The following is a 21,171-nucleotide window of genomic DNA, read 5'->3' as shown; positions in this document are numbered from 1 at the left end:
GCAGTGCTCCGAAAGCTAGCGCTTCCAAATAAACCTGTTGGACTATAACCTGGAATTGTGTGATTTTTAACATAGTCGACCCCAGTCCAACACCGGTTCCTTCACAACATGACTTGCATGATATGACCGTTTCAAGTGCTCATCCAAGTACTTTTTGAAGATTATGAGAGCTTGCCTTAATGACCCTCCCAGTTAATGCATTCCACACCTTCTGGTTGAAGCTCTTTTCATCAAATCTTCTCTAAACCTCCTGCCTTTCACATTAAAATTAGATACCCTTCTTGTTGACCCTTTGACTAAGGATTACATGAGCTTTCTATTCCCCCTTATAACGCCCCGCTTAATCTTATACACCTCCATCAGGTTCTCCCCTCAACCATCTCTGCTCCAGAGAAAGCAACTCGAGCTTATCTTGCCTGTCTTCCTCGCTGAAATTCTCCATCCCAGACAATATCCTGTTGAGAGTCCTCTGCACCCCCTCCATTGCAATCACATCCTTCCCTCACAGTCTTTTCATCAGAATAGTACAGCATACAATCCTCTGAAAGAGGTCTTTAAGATCATGAAATTGGAAATGAAGTGAAGGTATTTCTATTTGTTGGGAGGTCGGACCAAACAATCATCAATAAATATAAGAGCATCACTAATAAATCCAATTGGAAGTGTCTTTACTCAGAGAAGGTGTGAATTTTAAAGTTGTTACTTCAGGGAGTAATTGACTTGTAAAGCAGTCGACATATGAGGGAGAATGATTTGGAAGAACATGTTGATGGAGTAAATCAGGTGGGAGGAGGACTATATGACATCAACAATGATCAGATGGACCAAATGGCCTGTTTATATGTTGTAAACTCAATGTTCCATAGTATCAATGACGATCTCATTTGTCATGAGATGCTGGAAAAAAACTATTAAAAATTTCTTAGTATCAGAAAAAAAAGTGATAGTGGATTTTATCTTTTGATCCCTGCAGAATGTACCCTGGATGAAGCCACACAAGCTGATGTTGTCCTTTTGGTGGATGGCTCCTATAGCATTGGCCTGAGTAACTTTGCTAAGGTCAAAGACTTTCTGGAAACCTTGGTCAAGACATTCCAGGTTGGTCCCAACCGCATCCAAATTGGCCTCGTTCAGTACAGCCGGGAACCCCATACAGAGTTTACCCTCATGAGACATCAAACACTGGAGGATGTGCTAAGCGCTATACGGACTTTCCCCTATAGGGGAGGCTCCACCAACACTGGCAGGGCCATGACTTACGTGAGGCAGAAGGTCTTTGTCCCAGAGAAAGGGGCTAGGTTCAACGTGCCACGGGTGATGGTGCTGATCACGGATGGCAAATCCTCCGACGCCTTCAAGGAACCTGCCTTGAAGCTGCAAGATGCTGGGGTGGAGATCTTTGCGGTGGGCGTCAAAGATGCAGTGTTTAGTGAGCTGGTGGCTATCGCCTCGCCTCCTGAAAATACTCACGTGTACCAGGTGGACGATTTTGACTCCTTCCAGCGAGTGTCAACGAAGCTGACGCAGACCCTATGTCTCAGGATCGTGGAGGAGGTGAAAGCCATCAGGGCAAGGGGTGAGTGAGTGAGCGGGATCTCTGCTCGAACCATTCACATTGCATTTCATGGAGCAAACTGTCCCCCTACTCAGAAAACACAAGAACCGGGATAGAAATTTGTCTCTGGCGTTTGCTTAAAGGGGGTGGTATTATTTTGACTACCTGTCATACTCACTCCCTGCATGGAGTTATATGAATGAAACTAAACATTGGGCAGGGCTTCTATTAACTACCACAATCCAAGATTAATTTCTACTCAAGTGCTTGTTCTGCCCAAAGATTCAATCAAAAGGTGTGTTAAATTTTTCAAAAAATGCATTTTAATTGTTCTCACAGCCTTGAAATAGCACCATCCATATAATCACAATAATCTTGATGTGTTTGTATAAAATGTCTCCATTCAATATTTGAAAAACTAATTAACAGATTCATGGCCAGCCTGTCAATATCCACTACAGTTCCTGTATCGTTGGTGCATCACAGTAATGTTTACAGAGGGTGTTCCAGGATTTTAACTGAAGGAACAGTGCTGTTGTTCCAAATCAAGACAATTCAGAAGCTTATTGGGGAACTGGCAATTGATGGTCTTCCCATACATCCGCTGCCCTTGTCCTTCTAGATGGTGGCAGTTGTGGGTTTGGAAGGTGCTGCCTCAGATGTCTTGACAAGTGACTGCAGTGTATCTTCTGTATCTACACACTGTGGCCACTTGCATCAATCTTGAAGGGAGTGAATGTTTCAGGTTACGGATGGGTTGCTGATTGGGCAAGGATGGAGTCTTGAGTGCTGTTGGAAATGCACTCATTCAGGCAAGGGGAGAGTATCCCATCACACTCCTGACTTGAATCATGTGGATGGTGAACAGACACTAGGGAGTCAGCAGGTGTGTTACTTGCTGCAAATCTCTCAACCTCTGATTTGCTCTGGTCACCGTGCAACTTGGGTAGAAATTGGTTCAGGCAGCTTTTTTGTGGGTGGTCACCCCTCATATTTGATTGCAGCATTCAGCTAAAGTAACAAATAAATGTCTCACAACTGTGTTAATAGGCAAATTATTAATATCACATAATATTAATCCTTGACAGGAACACCTTGCTGGTGACTATTCAGTGTGACTTACTTCTTATCCCAGAAGAGATGGCAATGACATTTGGAACGAGTGAATGCTCCCATTAACAATGCAGCCCTACAGTGTGGAAACAGGCCATTTGGCCCATCAAGTCCACACCGTACCTTAGGAGAGCATCCCACCCAGGACCTCCCCATCCCTGCATTTCCAATGGCTAATTCACCCAGCCTGCACATCCCTGGACACAATGAACAATTTAGCATCCCTGGTCCACCTAACTTGCACATCTTTGGGCTGTGGGAGGGAACCCACGCAGACATGGTGAGAACGTGCAGACTTCGCACAGACAGTTGTCTAAGGCTAGAATCGAATCCAGGTCCCTAGTGCTGTGAGGCAGCAGTGCTAACCACTGAGCCACTGTCAGGCTTTTCTTTGAACAATCAACTTTTGATTTTCCTTTTGCTTTATTGATAAATGCTGGTGCTCAGGTTAAACAGCTTTGATCCAGCAATGTAAAATGACCAGAAAACATAGGAATAGAAGTACACTATTTGGCCTATCAGGTCTCCTCTGCCACTCAGTGAGATCATGTCTGATCTGACTCTCCTCATCTCCACTTTCCTGCCTTATCCCCATGTGCCTCGATTCCCTTACTGATGAAAAGTTTTGAAAAATGTGTTGCTGGAAAAGTGCAGCAGGTCAGGCAGCATCCAAGGAGCAGGAGAATCAATGTTTTGGGCATAAGCCCTTCTTCAGGAATTAAAAGTTTGTCTATTACATCCTTGAATATGGTAATGGTGTTCAAGTGAATGTGAAAGTGTCGATTTATGGAATCAGAGATAACTTATCATTGAAAGCCTTCTCTATAATGGGCACAAATAGACATTGAAGCATTAAAAATAAGGTCTGATCATTCCAACAGAACCAGTAAATAATTGGTGTCTCTTTCTCTGATTGTAGCCTTCACGACAGCCACAGATTTGAGGACCTCTGAGGTAACATCTCGTAGTTTCCGAGTGAGTTGGACCGGAGCTGGCCCAGATGTCCTGTCCTACCTGTTGAGGTATAAAGTAGCAGTAGGAGGTGATTTCACTTCCATTCGGGTGCCTGCAGACCAGACGACCAGAGTCCTGACTGACCTCTTGCCTGAAACGATTTACCTGGTCAATGTGATTGCAGAATATACTGAAGGCAGCAGCCTTCCTCTAGAAGGAGAGGAGACCACTCTTGAAGGTATTGTATGGCTGTTGTTTTCAGGAATGGAGTGGTAATTATCTAGAGAATAAGAGTTTACATGCCAACATTAGCAGTTTGCGAATTCAGTCTGAAGATAAAATTCAGGCAACACTAAAAACTACTGTGCTTGTTTTAATAACTATTTGGAGATAGTGAGGAGTGCAAATGCTGGAGAAGTCAGAGTTGATAAAGTATAGCTCTGGAAAAAGCACAGCACATCAGGCAGCATCCGAGGAGCAAGTGAGTCAATGTTTCAGGCATAACCCTTCATCAATTTTCTCTTTGCTTTGCTTTTAGCTGAATTGTATCGACATTAATAATAGGCCAGTTATTATTTCTTGATTTTTTTTGCCTTTCTCAAAACATTTTTTGCTATTCAGTTTCCTTATGACTGGAAGTCTGTGATACACTCTTAATAATAGATTACCCCTCTGTAATCTTCAGTTCAAACCATACAGTGTGAGTGCAAGGTTTTATGCAAGTGTGTGGTCATCACTGAGGGTGCCTTCAAGCAGGACTGTCATGCTGTTCCTCACTCAAGTAGCCTCTTGCCAATCTTTCAATGGTAACTGCCCCGTTTTGAGTGATGCTGATGCTTTGAGGGTAGTTTGCATTCCTTGAAGATGTTCATACATGAAACCACAGCCTGCCCACACAGCTACTGCCACAAAAGAGAAATGTATTTGATTCAGTGGTTGCCAGATTATTTCATGACTTCCCACCCCTTCGCACATCAGCATCCATTCAGAAACTCTCCACGTGTTTGGTGCTGCCCATGCCCATTCTCCCCTTCCTCTTCATCTGTAACAGTGCCTTTTGGACATCACACCCTGCCCTTTGCAACTGCAGCATTTCATTTCCTTCCTCCCTTCAAAATAAGGTTTCCAAGAACTCTTCTTTGTACTTTTAGATTCCTCTGCTAGCTTTGTTCATCTACAAACTATATTAAATGTCTTTCTATCTCTGAGCAGTTCTAATTTAAGCAATTTAACTGTATTTACTGTACTCTGCACTAGTTAGCATTTCCCAACTCCACTCTAATTCACAATTTTCTTCTCTTATCCCTTGAGGAGAGTAATTGCTGAAAAGATTGGTTCTAGGCTATTGAAACTTTGCTGCTGCTCCTGTGAAAATTTTCAGGAAAAAGCTCATAAGATTCATCTGCGATTTTGTAATCCTTCCTTTATCCCATGTAGTATTTCTATACACAAACTTACAAAGCATACAAATCCCAAATATAATCACACATGAATATGCACAGATGCCAATGTGGGCTCACACCCACAATGAATGCATAAACATGCATGCACATTAATACATGAGTGTACACATACCGACATACTCACTTCAACATACATGAACACTAGCATGTGCACGCATTAGCATACACACAAGCAAGCCAACATGTCCATAGACATCACAAATACCCAATGTAAATATCCTAACAGGCAATCATGCCAATGCATGGGTGCAAATAATATTTTCCAGCAGGGTAGAGTCACTAATAATTTAATGTAGGAAGACAAATTCCTTTTCCTTGTTGCTTAGCTGAGATTCTGTTACCAGTTCACATGCTCAAAAATATCTCCTGAGATCATGAAATCGAACCCTGTGATGTCTCCAACTCAGTAGTTCATCAGACCACCTGCTAACTTAACCTTACCACTAAAATGCTCATTGTTACTCCTTACCTTGTTGCTTTACCTAACTGCTAACTTTCATATCAGTTTAAACCAGACCTTGATGCTGATAAAGAAAACTCAGATGAACTCTGAGATGTGAAATCTCCAGGGGCTCACTGCAATCATCCCCTGGCAGACAACACCAAACAAAGTTGACTCACTTAATCTCAATAATGCCACATGCTCTGTTTCTTGCTTTGTAAATGGTCTCGAGGTGGTGAAGGGAAGGGAAGAATGGTTGTCATCGCTGCCAGCAAAGTAAAAGCATCTAGTGCCTCTTAGATTAAACTGAAAGAAACAGCAGAGCCAGTCAACTGTGAAGTTTAATTGGAGGAAGCATTATAAACCACCACTTTGAATCAACATCGCAGTGACTCGAGAAAAGGCCATATCGTTTGATTAAAAAGTGGCGCAGATCTTGGATGGAAAGCCTACTTTGAAATCTTTCCTCATAACCTGCGTCTCCCAAATAAAATCAAACTAAACATAATGAAATTGCTTCAAGAGGGTTTTCACAAAAGGTGGAGCGCTATAGATTCTGCCACTGGACTGTGTCGTCTGCTGAATCTGGATACACGCAAATCCTTTCAATGTACTTGCATTCTCTTCACTCTTATTCCCAAGGTTAACATGAACCCTAAGGAATTAGTGGATGTCTTGCAGATCTTAAGTTTGTATGATCTGTCATTCAATATGATCATGGGTGATCTGTATCTACCAGAGATTTCTGTAAACCCAATGATTCTACAACTTAACCCCAATGCTTGCCTCAGGTTTTCTGTAAGTACACAGTGTGAGAGTGTAGGTGATGAGGAATCTGGACTGGGAGTGAGATTGAAACCAATCCCAATAAAAGTCTGTAGCTTTGCATGAAAAAAATGTGCAACTTTTAGTCTTTCACTAGAGAAAAACCAACCACAAAAGTTGTTGGATTTTTGTTTAAACCCACCCGGCTCCAAATAACTTCCTTAAGGGAAGGGAACTTGCTGCTCTGATGCATTCTGACTTCTCTGTAAATCTCATTTCCCTCGGAAATGAGCAGAGGAAGTCACTCAGGTCAATTTTATGCCACTATAGAGAGATAGGGCAATACATCTTGTGAGGCGCACTTTTCAATATCACGTTCGTCGATAAAATGTTTTGTGTGATACAACTGAGGTGTGCAGAATTCTGAAGGGTTTCTTAGCCTTGCTTGTACCAAGACATTCTACATTCCTTGCCTAGTTCAAGTAAAAACAAAAGATTAGATTCCCTACAGTGTGGAAACAGGCCCTTCAGCCCAACCAGTCCACACCGGCCCTCTAAACAGTAACCCAACCAGATCCATTTCACTCTAACTAGTGCATCTAGCACTATGGGCAGCTTAGCATGGATAATTCACCTGACCTGCACATCTTCGGACTGTGGGAGGAAACCGGAGCATCCGGAAAAAAATCCACACAGACACAGGAAGAATGTGCAAATTCCACACAGACAGTCACCTGTGGTTGAAATTGAACCTGGGACCCTTGTGCTGTGAGGCAGCAGTGTTAACCACTGAGCCACTGTGGCAACATGATTACTCAGCGTAATTACTGTATGAACAGAGTTCATTCATAACTAGTGATATTTATACAACCTGTCAAATTAACCTCAAATACACGCAGGACATCATGGCTGCATTAATTTATTGTGCTCCCAGAGTGTAGCTGTTACTTTTAGGTGCAAATTTGTGAAAGTTATTCTTTTAAAACAGTTGTAAACTGGCAGACTAAACTGTTTCAAATGTTTCTGGTACCATTTAAAGTCTTTCACGGTAAAAGGTCATCAATTGAGTGTGTATTATTTCTTGACACAACCTACCAGGGAAGTGCTTGAATTTGGATGATCATGTTGAATGGATGATACGTTTTGACAACGTCTTGGGTTTGTCTACCCAATTTGATCTACCAAAGCTAACCTCGTTTAAAGAATCACAGAAATGTTATAGCACAGAAGGAGACCATTCTGCCCATCATATTTACACTGGCTCTCCAAATCACTTAATACCACTTTCTTGCGTTCTGCTATGACTGGATTCCTTGACTCCATTTGAATATTTTTTAGAGATGTTAGTTCAGTGTTTATTTTATGCATGTTGCACAGTTGTCTTTCTCTTAAAGTGTAGTTATTATCCATTCTTTGGAAATCAATAAATTGCTGCAATTTATTGTGATAACCATCATCATTCTAAGTCCCTTGAACATATAACTTGGTCTGTTTGCTTGGAGCATTCTGATCCTTATTACCTGGATGTAATAACCTATCCAGCAGAGCCTAAAATAGACCCAACAATAATTTTCTCCAAACGAGTTAACAGTTGCTCTCTGGCAGTGCGCAAGGTGCCAGAATTGGTGAAAGTTCTTGAAGGGCAGTTATGCTGCAGAAGGTTACAGAGGTTCGGGTGGATGATCGGTTTTAAACGTAAGATTGACAAGTTTAAGTAAAGGCATTAGAACAAGGAGAGATATTGTCAGATATTGAGTATTGGGGTGATGGTGAACAGGACTTGATGCAGGACAGTAGAGTTTGGAGAGAAGCTGCCCAGGAGAGCCTTTCCCAAGCAGTAAGTTGGGGTGAGATCACTGAGCTTGTCCAATTCATCACGAGAGTGTGGGGAGAAGAATGAGGATAATGAGCAATTTCAGACAATTGTTTGAAAAGAAACATTTTCTGCACCTTTGCTGTAGTTGGATATTGTTGACCAGAATCTATTTGTAGTGATTACTTCACCTTTACACAAAGGTCAAGATTCCATTAAATATTGAACCTTCTCTTGGTGAAGCCTTTCTATCAGCCATGTGGGTGTATTGCACCATATAATCATACAATCCCGACAGTACGGAAGCAGTCCATTTGGCCCATCAAGCCCACATTGACTCTCTGCAGAGCATCTCACTAAGGTCTGGCCCCCTAGCCTATCCCTGTAACCCTGCATTTCCCATTGCTAATCCATCCACCCTACACATCTTTGGACTATGGGAGGAGACTGGAGCACCCAGAGGAAACCCACACAGACACAGGGAAATGTGCAAACTCCACATAGGCAGTTGCACACCAGATGGACTGCAACTCACCACTACCTTCTGAAGGCCAGTTAGGTAACAAATTTTAGCTTTGCAAGTGATGTTGACATCCCATGATCTATTAAAAGAAAATGAATATCATTTACAGGCAATTGTGGGCGACCTCCATGACAATGTTCATAATCCTGTCTTTCTTCTTTCCTGTGAATGTACACTCTGTAACGTCCTGTGTAATTTCCACCATCACTTGGAAAAGCTGCGAGGTTAATAACATTATAATCTGCACTTGCTTTGCTAGAAGCCCATAAGTACATGCCAAATGCAATGCCAAAATGTTTAGCATTTTTCAGATTTATTTATCTAATCCCATAAAATATAAAGCCTGTGCTACTGCAAACCTGTCCACTTAGCTATCATATCCCTTGAGGGATAAGATATCCTCTTATACCTGGGTACCTTTTCAAAGGGAGTGAGCTTGAATTACATTTAATATTAAATTAAAAATCTTGTTTTTAGGATTATTGAAAATCATTGTTCTTTCTATAGAGGCATAGTGGCTTTAATTTTGTATAAGCATGTGAAACTTCCATGTAAACAAGTATCTATCCTGTTAATAATCAATGCCAACAAGTCATTCACTTTATTTATGTACAAGAGAAACACAGTTAATTTTATTTTTAAAGAAAAAAAAATGTCAAAGCACTTATTGCAACTGGCTTAGATGCAAGTAACATTATCTTGGCTCCAGTTGTTGGTGTCATGGGGGTCGACAAACATATTTTGGCAAAACAATCACATGAACATCGTACATAAATCATATAGCAGTCAGCAAGAAAACTTCTAATTTACCCTTGTACTAGAGCATAGCAGCTGATGTGCTGACTGTAGTTTATAACTCTGACCTTGAGATGCTCTCAGATCACATGGGGAATCAGGCATCATGTTGCTCACACATTTTGCTAAATCCATTGCATTCACTTGTGGCTTACATAATGGCATTGCATAACATCCCTGTCCAATATTTGAGCACCCCAGCCCTCACATGATTGTTTGTTTTAGGCTGGATACATATATACAGAAAAATCTTGGGCTCAAACAGATAATTAATATCCAAAACAAATCAGATAAGGATTGAACAGGAAGAAATTGCATATCTATGGTGAAAGAGAAATGGCGATAGGACTAATTGGAGAGTATTGTTAAAAGACCCAGCACACACACGATGGGCCAGTTGGCCTTGATCTGTGCCGTAGAATTCCAGAGTTAATTTTTTTAAGGGCCTGCTGCATTTTATTAAAACTAGCTGACTAATGCATTGGTAATTCAGCTGAAAGGTAGAAAATTGTTCATACCCAAGTTATGATTGCTGATTCAGGATGTAACACTTGCAACAGTCAAACTTCCCAAAATTAAACCTGGAGACTAGATGATATGGAGGATCCTGTTCTTAAACCTAGTTCTGAAGGACTTAATCCTGGGGGGTGAACAGACTGTCTGTGGGCTTTATTGTAAAAATGTAAGACATGTCAGCGAGATCATAGAAGCAATACTGATTCTTCTTACATATGATCTGAGTTTTGTTATATATTGCTAAAGGTATATTGTAAAAAAAAGTAGGGAAGTGATGCTGCAACTGTACAACGCATTAGTGACTGGTGTATTGTATTTGTGGAGTGATGTAGTTGCACTGGAGGCAGATCAGAGGAGGTTGACTCAATTGATTCCAGAGATGAGAGGTTTAGTTATGAAGAGCGATTGAGTAGGCTGATACTGGGTTTTAGAAGGATGAGAGAAGGCTTGATTGAGGTAGATAAGATGCTAAAGGGAATTGACAAGATAGACATACAGAAGATGTTTCCTCATGTGGCGCAATCTAGAATGAGAGGTCATCGTTTGAGGAAAATGAGTGGCAGATTTAAAACAGAGATGTAGAGAAACAACTTCCCCCAAAGGGTTGTAGATCTGTGGATCTACATACTCCAGGGCATGATAGATGCTGGAACACTGAATAAATTTAAGGAGGAGATAGATTTTTAATTAGGAATCGGTTGAAGGGTTATGGGGAGCTGGCAGAAAAGTGGAGTTGAGGCTGAGGTAAGATCAGCCATGATTGTGTTAAATGGCAGCGAGGGCTGAAGGGACTGAATTACATACTCCTGCTCCTGTTCTTTTGGTTTAAAATGTTCTTAAAAAAAAATCAAATAAATAAATTAAGAATGGAACCAGTTTTTTGTTTGTTGAACGTGCTGAACACATGTGACAGAGTTCCATGTTTAAGGGTTTTAATTGAGTTATAAATATGTGAAATTCAAACTAATTGATAGCTGACTGAAATCTGGAATATCATTACCTTTTTATTAATGTATGCCCATAATATTCTGGGCTGTCTGATGCATTCTGTTTCACAAACATAAGCAACATGTTTTGTGAAATGGTGTGTGAATTATTCGGATGTTTTTGCCTCAGATCTAGCTCCTTAACCAGCAGATCACTGGTACCCTTCTCTGTGTAGCCCATGTGATATTTTCCTTGCTATTAACAATGCTGTTTTTTTTTCTGTATTTCACCACAGAGGTTGGGTCACCGAGTAACTTGGAGGTATTGGATGAAACCACAGACAGTTTCAAGGTCAGGTGGACAGCTGCTCCTGGGAATGTTCAGCGATACAGAGTGGAGTACAGACCGGTTTTGGGAGGCGAGAGCAAGGAAGTGACTGTTGGAGGTCTAGAGACATGGACAACCCTCCAGAACCTGCTCCCAGACACCAAGTATTCAGTGAGAATTATACCTGAGTACCAAACTCTTGTTAGTCAACCGCTAGTTGGAGAAGGCACCACTAAAGAAGGTACATTTCACACAAAATTATTGAATTATTAAATGAGAAAATTTAATAACCTCATCAGAATAAATTTTCAAAAAGTTACACAGTGGAGTCAGGTCACAGTGGGGGGTCCAGTTGGTTCAGTTGGCTGGAAGGCAAGAATGTTCTTTTGAATAATGCTGAGTGCAGCTGTTTGATCTCCATTCCAGATTAACTAGACTTGGGACCTGCCAACATGCCCAGCCCCTGAGAGTGGGAGGGAGTGACTAGCCACCCCTGACGAAAGTAACAGCCCAGGATGGATCACCAGCAGTTAGTCAGCTCCAGACTTGTCTTCAGGCAGAGCACAAATAGCATCAATGCAACAATCGTTGAGCCAGTTAAATCCCAAACATCACAGCCCAACTGTCGTGCCCTGCTGTTGATAGAAAATCGTGTAGCAATAAAATAATAACACTGACCATATGCTGCTGGGTCTACATCTTGATCCAGAGAGTGGTGTCTTATGGGATCCTCAGGCAAAATTAATAATTACAAATCATTTCCCAGCAATTAACTGATGGGTATATCCATGGTGAGGGTCGGCTAGAGTGACAACAATAGTACAGTTCAGTTCCCACACCAGTTGAAGGTGCATGAAGGTCCTCCCTTCTCAACCTTGCTCCTGGTCTGAAATGTGGTGACCCATTACCTACTACTATCATGCAATAGAGTTATATTCCTCCACCACAGTTATTAATTGCTCTTGAAAAGGGCTCAAATAAAGGACAAATGATTCTTTAAGACCACATGCGGGTTGTACCATTATATACTGCATCCAATTCAGTTAACCCCTTGATGTAAGATTCTGAAAAACCTTGCTCTATCCTTTACTCCTCCAAAGGTAGATGCGTTGGAAATATGGAATCACATGCAGCGTTTGACCATTTTGATAGATCGCAGTTCTTAGCATGAAGTTTCCCTAGACTAACTTTATAGGGAAAGTGACCAGGAAGCCAGGAACAAACTCTCTGTCAGACTATGATGAAACTGGTGTCAGCACAAGAAGAGAATCTGGAACTAAATTGGATCATCCTTTTATAAACATTGCAGTAACAAACAAAAAAACAAATGAATATTTGAATTATTTCAAGATGGTACCACATTCGTCGATGTTGCATGCTGTCCAAATGTCATTATGATTATTTGTGTGTTACGAATACTGCATCATAACCATCCCCAGGTATCTGTGATTATGCTTAACATATGTGCAGGCAAGCGATGTTTATTGTCAATAGAAGGGAGATGAGTGGAAATTATGTAGTATTATGATTACTGAAGTCTGGTCATTTTCAACATTGTGAAACTTTTAGCAATTTTGTCTGCCAAATATTACAACTTATTATAGTTTTGGGTTATTGGAGATGTGGGGATGGGGAGCTCTCAGTGGAAATCTCATAAAGAATGCTGTAAGACACAGAATGGTGGGGCAGGGATTGTAGACTAGAGCCCAACATAGTGCGAGGAGCAGGGACAAAAAAAAATTCTCTTGACGGAGCAGAAACATCAACATTTCTTACAGCTATCGATTCTTGCAACTTAGAGGATGGGAGGGAATTCTGTGATAGGGTTATGGTTCAATCCTGGAGGCAACAGAACATGTAGGAACAGACACTTTCAGGGCCTTGATAAAATGAATTTCTGGTTGAAAAGTAAAATAAAAATAATATGCATTTTTATAAATTTCTTGTATGCAGATGTTAATTATCCAGCCCAAAACTAGGCAGGTGAAAATCTTCATCTGCTCCATTTTATCTCGCATTATGATGCCAATGCATCATGAAAGTGACTGTCAGCAAGTTTCTTCTCCTGCGTTTTGACACATATGAAGGAAAAGTGAGATGCAAAAGACACCGAGGAAAGATTTGCAATTGTGCTGCTTCTTTGTACCAGCTGCAGTCCAGTTAGGAGCAAAGATGTTTCAAGATTCTGGCTTTAAGTCTCAGCCCAGGTCCTAAGCACAATATTCCAGGCTAACACACCATTGCTAACGCTGAGTGGTGCTGAACTCCCTGAAATGCTTAGGCCATGACTAAACTTTCAGCTCACAGTTGAAAAATACTTTGGCACTCTTTTGAAGAAGAGCAACAGGGAGTTAACCATGATGCTCTGGGTACTTGTTTTATTCATTCATGGAATGCGGATGGCACTGACTAGGTCAGCATTTATTGCCTATCCATAATTGCCCAGAGGACCACATTGCTGTGGGTCTGGAGTCACATATAGGCCAGCCCAGGTAAGGATGGCAGTTTCCTTTCCTGAAGAACATTCGTGAACCAGGTGGGTTTTTCCAATACTCGACAATGGATTCATGTTCATCATTAGATTCTTAATTCTAGATTTTTGTTTAATTCAAATTCCACCATCTGCCATGGCAGGATTCAAACTGAGGTCCCCAGAACATGACCTGGACCTCTGGATTAACAATCCATCAATAATACCACTCGGCCATCCACTTGCTGTGCATGTATCCTGCGTAACGCCAGTGACTACACTTCGAAAATTAGTTCTTGACTCTCAAGCACCTTCAGATAGACAGTACTGCTGGAAGAAATGGGACATAAATGCAAATCTCGCCTTTTCCTGATTTATTTCAAATCCTTAGGACATCCCAAAGCACTCCACAGTTGATGAAATCCATTCGTACTCAGTGCTGTCATGAACGTCGTGACCAGGAATTTTTTAACTCATTCATGCAATGTGGGTGTTGCTAGCTGGCCAGCGTTTATTACTGTCGGTAGTTGCTCTTGAGAAGGTGGTGATGAGTGTGCAGCAAGCTCTCAGAAAGAGCAAGGCAATTTATATTTCCAAAATTACATTTTATTGCATAAAATTTGGAGGAATACATTCCAAAATGTTGTAAGTTTCAGAAGGTGCACCAAAATTCAACTCATCGCCGTACAGCATGTTCTACCCTTATCATAGAATCATAGAGTTTTACATCCCCTAAAATCTACACTAAATCTACAGTAGTCCCACTTCCCAGCAATAGGCTCATAGGGACTTCAACTCAGAGAAAGTGAGGACTGCAGATGCTGGAGACCAGAGTTTTCCAGCACCACACTTTTCAACTCATAGGGGCTTCAGTACAATTAATATTTACAATATCCATTCCATTTCAAGCATATACAGCCTGTAGTAAAACATTTTTGCGGTATAAATTAACTTTTCTCCCTCCACCATGTTCCATTCCTGTTCACCTCAATGCAATTTTATTACTCTTGATATTCACAATGTATAGTTCTTGTTAAATATAAAACCTGTGGCAGTGTATAGATTCCAATTCCTTGTCTAGTATAGTTACAAAGCCTCAGAAAGAGCAAGGAGATAAGTGATCAGGTGACCTGCTATTGATGATGTGGAATATACTGGAAGAATGTGCCTTCTTTACTTCAGGCCATAGCATCAGCTGAAGATCCTTTGCCCCTAGCTAAGCTGTCAGACAGGACAGGTCACAGACCACATCTTGAACTTCAGAGATCGATGACTCAGTGGTTAGCACTGCTGCCACACAGTGTGAGGGACACTGGTTTGATTCCACTCTCTGTATGGAGTTTGCACATTTTCCCCGTGTCTGCATGATTTTCTCTGGGTGCTCCTGTTTCCTCCCATAGTCTAAAGATGTGCAGATTAGGTAGATTGGCCATGCTAAATTACCCATAGTGTCCAGGGTTGTGCAGGCTGGATTGATTTGACATGGAAGTGCAGGGTTACACGGGTGAGTCTGGGTACAATGTTCTTTGGAGGGTCAATTTTGACTTGATGGGCTGAATGGCCTACTTCCATACTATAGGGTCTCTATGAGACTCTTTCACTAAGGAACAGGTAGGTGCTCTCAGATGGAGCTTGATCCCATGTTTCCCTCTTTTATTCAAATCCTGAAGCAGCCTGACTCCAAGGAACAGGAAAATACATGTTGCTGTCTTTAAATAAAACTCAGCGGAGCGTTTTCTCATATTGCAAGGTAATAAGATACTTCACAAAGTGGCAGATGTTGCATATTTCCTTTGAAGTTTTTAAAGTTGCATGACATTCACACTCACCCTTTTGGGAAGATTCCTCTGCAGGACCTTCTGAGAGTTCTGGGCGGGTCCCCATTAAATTGCAAAATGGGTGTAAACTGGGCTAAGCATTGATGTCCCTGTATGTACAAGCTTGTACGAATCAAAAAAAATAAATTGCGCTCAATGTGCATGGATTATGAACCACATTAGCACAGGATAATGCTTGCGACAAATGGAAAGGATCTTAAAATGTTGACTAATTCAGTGAAGCTAATCAGTTGAGCCTAACTGCTTCAGTCACGTTAGAATGGTTAGAGTGTTGCAGTGGCTTGAGGTTCTTGCATCTGATTGTTATCCAGTTAATGTTAGACCATAAGATCAGAAGAAATGGGAACAGGATTAGGCTATTCAGCCCATCGAGCCTACTCCGCCATTCCATAGGATCATGGCTGATCGAACATTCCTGACATCCACCTTCCTGCTCTTTTCCCACAGCCTTTGGTTCCCTGATTAATTATGAGTTGATACCATCAGCAATTTGGTAACTTGACTTCAGCTTCAAAATATCTGGAAGCAAAGAACTGGCGCCAGCAAAAGTGGACATGACACTGTCCAGTGGTCATAAAAATCCATCTGGTTCCATGTACTTCAAAGAAAGAAGGTTTCCATCATTATGTGGTCTGGTTTTATATAGCATCATAGAGATGTATAGCATGGAAACAGACCTTCAGCCCAAATTGGCCATGCCGACCAGATATCCTAAGTTAACCTAGTCATATTTGCCAGCACTTGACCCATAACCCTCTGACCCCTTCCCAGTCATATGCCTATGCGAATGCCTTTTAAATGTAATTGTACCAGCTTCCTGCACTTCCTCTGGCAGCTCATTCCATAGACACACCACCCCTGCATGAAAAATTTGCCCCTTAGGTTTCTTTAATATTTTTCACCCTTCATCTTAAATCTATGTCCTCGAGTTTTGGGCTTCCTTACTGCAGGGAAAAGACCTTGACCATTCACCCTGTGCATACCTCTCATGATTATAAACTTTTATAAGGTCAGCCCTCAGCCTCCAACACTTAAGGGAAATATATGGTCTCAGATCAACAGAAATGGGTGTGGATGTTAACTACCCTCCGAAGTGAATTCCGCTCAGTTGCATCAAACCAGTAACTACAGATGGACGTTAAGAGACAGCAGAAGCATGACTCGGAAATGAATTAGAAAGTAAACAGCTTGCTGAAACTGAATATCTGGACTTGAACTTGATGAATGGAAACTTGAGTGAGGTCGTTGAAAGAAGTTATCTAGAAGGAAACCTCAGTTAACTCAGCACCATCAACAGAGAACAGGAGATCAAGGCAGGTAACCTTGAAAATTGAAGGAAGAAATTCAGTTATAAAAGAATTTGATTGGGAGAGATCATTTCACAGAGTGAAGGAAGGAAATGGAGTTGGGGGGGGGGGTGGGGGGCGGTGGCGCAGGGACAGACTGTGCATCAATGTCTTGACCCTGGAACATTAAAAGCACTCCCTACATTGTTTGAAGATTAAAATTGCATCAAAAAGAGTGGATTCTGCAAGGGCTTGTTTTTTTGTTTTGGCAGTGCACTGCCAAATGAGGAGTAAAAAATCTTCGAGTAAAAAATCTTCTTCCTGATGAAGGGCTTATGCTCGAAACGTCGAATTCTCTATTCCTGAGATGCTGCCTGGCCTGCTGTGCTTTGACCAGCAACACATTTGCAGCTGCCAAATGAGGAGATCAGGATCGAGAAGCATCTTTCTCATTGTAGCTGGCAAACGCTGAGCAATGGAGCTTTAGCCAGCTCCAGCGTGCAGCCTCCCGGGACCTCGCTAAGTCTTTACAAAATTGTGGAAAGATCACGGAATAACAAGGGCCAGCATGGAAAATTGAATGGTTTTTACATTCTTCCTTCTTGACTAATAGTCAATGATTTCACAACCCATTTAACAGCCTAGTTACAAGCACTTGACAAATCTTGGATAAGTTGAATGTAAAGATTGATGCGGTTTCTATGCAGACTATCATATACACTCATTAGTTGAGTAACTGAATGTTTTTGGCTCTGAGTTGTGCACGAGGCTGATTGTTATTTTTGCTGTCGCAATCGCAACTTGATGCGGTCATGCAGTGGTCATGTTACTGAACTAGATCCTTGAAGCCTGGGCTAATAATCCAGGGATTGTGACTTCAAATCTCTGCCATGGTGCTTTGAGAATGTGAATTCAGTTTGTGTAAATGACATAGCAGTCTGGCATCAGAACAGATTGACAAAGAGCCTGACCAATGCCATTACCTGGTCCGGGCATTGTCTCACATCATGCTATTAATTCTTCAGTATTTCCCAAAGTGGTTAAAAAGCTGGGAAACTTTGGACTGAAAATAAATGCTAGTTTCAATGCTCAAAAATAAATAAACTCACTTGATCTGGAAGTACAGTGAGAATGTAAATACTCCCAATATGGTGTATTCCAATACGATGGATGGAGCTTTGTCAAGTACTGGTTCTGAATTAGAGACAATTCCCCAACATTACTGGCAGTGCTACTGGTAGGGGTGTGTGATGGTGGTGGAATTGGTGGGTGGTAAAGGCAAGTAACAATCAGGTGCTACAACAAAGCAAAGCCGAGTGGAAAATTTATTCCCAGGTCCACTCGTACAGGTGGTCGTGTTGGCCATGAAAGGAATAGCAGAGATTGGAAACTAATTGGGAAGTACGGGATGACAACACTCATACAAAATTTCAAGTGGGGTGAGGGGTTAGGAAAACTAATTTCCCTAAGGATGGGGAAGACGTTGTAAAATACTCAGATAGTTGATTTTGAAGTTAGTTGGTAGCTTCGAATTTAGCTGGCTTGATATCAGGTGGTCCAGGTTTTCATGTTACAATACTGCAGTGGTTTTTCATAGCAGCTTCAGGAAAGAAGATTGTATTCCCTCAGGCAGCAAATAGGAAGTGGTTTTCAAGAGGGAAAATCAGGCTTGAACTCTAATTGTAATAGTTCTGATGGGCCGAAAGATCTTTTCCTTTCCTTGAGTTTTCTCTCTGTATTTATAGCCTTGGTAGAGGCTTGGTTCAAGTCTAATGGTTGGCCTGGTAAGAGATACAAGGAGTGAGAGAAAAGCAGTGCAAATTCAAAAATACTATACGTTAATTGTCTTAATAGAAGTGAAGAGTTCAAGGTTTGTGCGAAGATTTGTAGCTCGGGTGCTCGTTGTTGTGGTTCTGTTTGCTGAGCTGGAGCGTTTTTGTTGCAAACGTTTCATCCCCTGGCTAGGAGACATGTATGTTCATGTATGCGGATTGTTAGCTGTCTTCCTGTTTGTCCTATGTAGTGTAATGTATTTTGTAAACTACATTAGTTTACAAAATACCATGCAAGGACTGCACAAAACACTATATAGGACAAACAGGAAGACAGCTAACAATCCGCATACATGAACACCAACTAGCCACGAAACGACACGACCAGCTATCCCTAGTAGCCACACACTCAGACAACAAGCAACATAAATTCGACTGGGAAAACACTACGATCATAGGGCAAGCCAGACAGAGAACAGCCAGGGAATTCCTAGAGGCATGGCATTCATCCACAAACTCCATCAACAAACACATCGACCTGGACCCAATATACCAACCACTACAGCGGACAGCTGAAACTGACACCCGGAAGCAGCAAGGACAGACCACTAAAAATACCGGAAGAAACATCAAAGAAGCGCTTCGCAGGAGGCGCCAGAGCACTGATGATGTCTCCTAGCCAGGGGACGAAACGTTTGCAATAAAAACTTCCAGCTCGGCGAACAGAACCACAACAAGAAGTGAAGAGCTCAGTTAGTTGTGTGCAGTGATTCTGAAGTGGAGAAATACATTTATTTATCTTATGATGTAGGAGGAGAACAGAAGATTGCCATATTCTTATGGGTCATCATTGGCATTATCAGTAACTCACTAAGCTTCCTTTGACAGCAGTTTCTAAGCCACAAACTCTAAACCCAGGTTTAAAGTGTTAGCCCACAAGGACCGGCTGAATAAACTTGGCTTATTCCCTTAACTTTCATTGATTAAAGGGTGATCTACCCCTGATCACTCAAGATCCCAGCTCCTTGGGGCAGAAAGGTTTAGGGGAAGATTTAGCAGAGGCGTTCAGATTTAGAAATGTTGCGTTAGGAGAAATGGTTTCCACTTGAAGGAGGGTTGCAAGCAGAATTCACAGATTAAGTATCAAAAACAATAGAGAGAGGAGGAGGAGGAGGATTTGTTTTTTTACACAGAGAGTTGTTATGATCTGGAATGCACTGCCTGACTCAGAAACAAGTGTGCTTCCAATTGAGTCATAGTCGGCATCGTTTCACTATAACAAGTGACTATTACTGCTTCCTTCAAATAACACAGTCACTTTTTGGCAATATAAGTTCTGACACTGGCTGAAGTTAAGGGAAGCAAGATTACATGTGGTCCCTCAGATACATTGACCCCACGAATGGTCGTTTCTTTCCACTATGGCAGGGCAGTCCTAGCTTTGCAATCCAGTGGAAGCTGGAGAGAAACACTGATCAAAAATAAGATAATCGCAAGATTTAAATCTTTATGCGAACTGGGCAAACAAATTTGTTATCTTTGTGCGTTTGCCACTTTTCCATTGGGTATATAAATCTTCTGAAGTTAAAACAATAAATATCTTTTGGCCTTGTCAGAATGGTATGTAGTTACTGTGTGCTGTCATGGCCAGGATTTGTCAGTTGAAAGCATGCAGCTTAAGTGGAACCCAGTGAGCTTTGCAGCAGAGCTCATCAAAACTCTGGAAAGTGCCTTCGGGAGACTTAATGAGATCAGCAGACAGAATATTTCACCGTAAATACTCAAATTCTGTGACAGTGCAGAATAATCTTCCTCGTAGATGGAATCTCACAAACGCACTTCTTATAGATGGGTCAGAATACAAAATGTAAAGCAGTGGGTTAACGCACCTCTGAGGATTCGCCTAACGGCTGGCTCCCTGTCTTGATTTTGGATTGTGTCGTGTTTGATGTTTGTCTCCTCTGCATCAGTCTTTGATAATTGTACCGCTCCAATCTCATTTTCTCCCCCTGCACTAATTACCATTTCCGTCTCTCTACTGGATAGATGTGCAACTAACGATTTCCACTCTGAGTCTTATCAAAGATGAACAAAGACCTTGAAGATGCTTTATTGAGTTTTGCGGACACTTTTCTCTGACATGAACACTAAGGTCAATGCAATAAATTTCCATGACTCTAAGTTGAGTAATTACAGTTATATCACCTCCAAATCTCCAAATTTCCAAGGAATAAAAGCCAATTTTGGCTTCAATAATATGTCAATACAATTCTGGTACCAGTCCAGTCAATTTCCTTTGTACCCACTCCAAAGCTTCAACACCCTTCCAAAAGCATGGTGCTCAGATTTGGACACAACACTTCAATTGAGACTTAATCATTATTTCATTAAATGTTTTCTGCAACAATAGTCTATGCAAACAGAATGTATTTGGTGAAGTGTTTTTGGATTTTTGTCTTCAACAGTCCATTTGGTTTAAATGCATGCAAAATATAGCTGTATCTTCAAGCTTGATGACTAAGACAAAACAGGTTTATATCAGCCTTAAAATAAAAGAGGAAAGATACTTTTATGACAAAGGACTTTTTTTTGTCAAATAATTCAAAATTGGC

General features: G+C 41.3%; 1 protein-coding gene across 1 annotated transcript in view; it reads left to right on the top strand.

Annotated features, from left to right (window-relative positions):
* The window catches only part of LOC132819328 (collagen alpha-1(XII) chain-like), a 119,191-nt gene that overhangs the window by 16,476 nt on the left and 81,544 nt on the right, over window positions 1–21,171 (top strand). The window contains 3 exon segments of the mRNA XM_060830785.1: window positions 974–1,576; window positions 3,588–3,860; window positions 11,162–11,434. Coding sequence (XP_060686768.1) covers window positions 974–1,576; window positions 3,588–3,860; window positions 11,162–11,434 — 1,149 coding nt within the window.

This window comes from Hemiscyllium ocellatum, chromosome 10, assembly GCF_020745735.1.
Source record: "Hemiscyllium ocellatum isolate sHemOce1 chromosome 10, sHemOce1.pat.X.cur, whole genome shotgun sequence".
NCBI classification, from domain to species: Eukaryota; Metazoa; Chordata; class Chondrichthyes; order Orectolobiformes; family Hemiscylliidae; genus Hemiscyllium; species Hemiscyllium ocellatum.
This window is presented reverse-complemented; position numbering and strand designations above follow the sequence as displayed.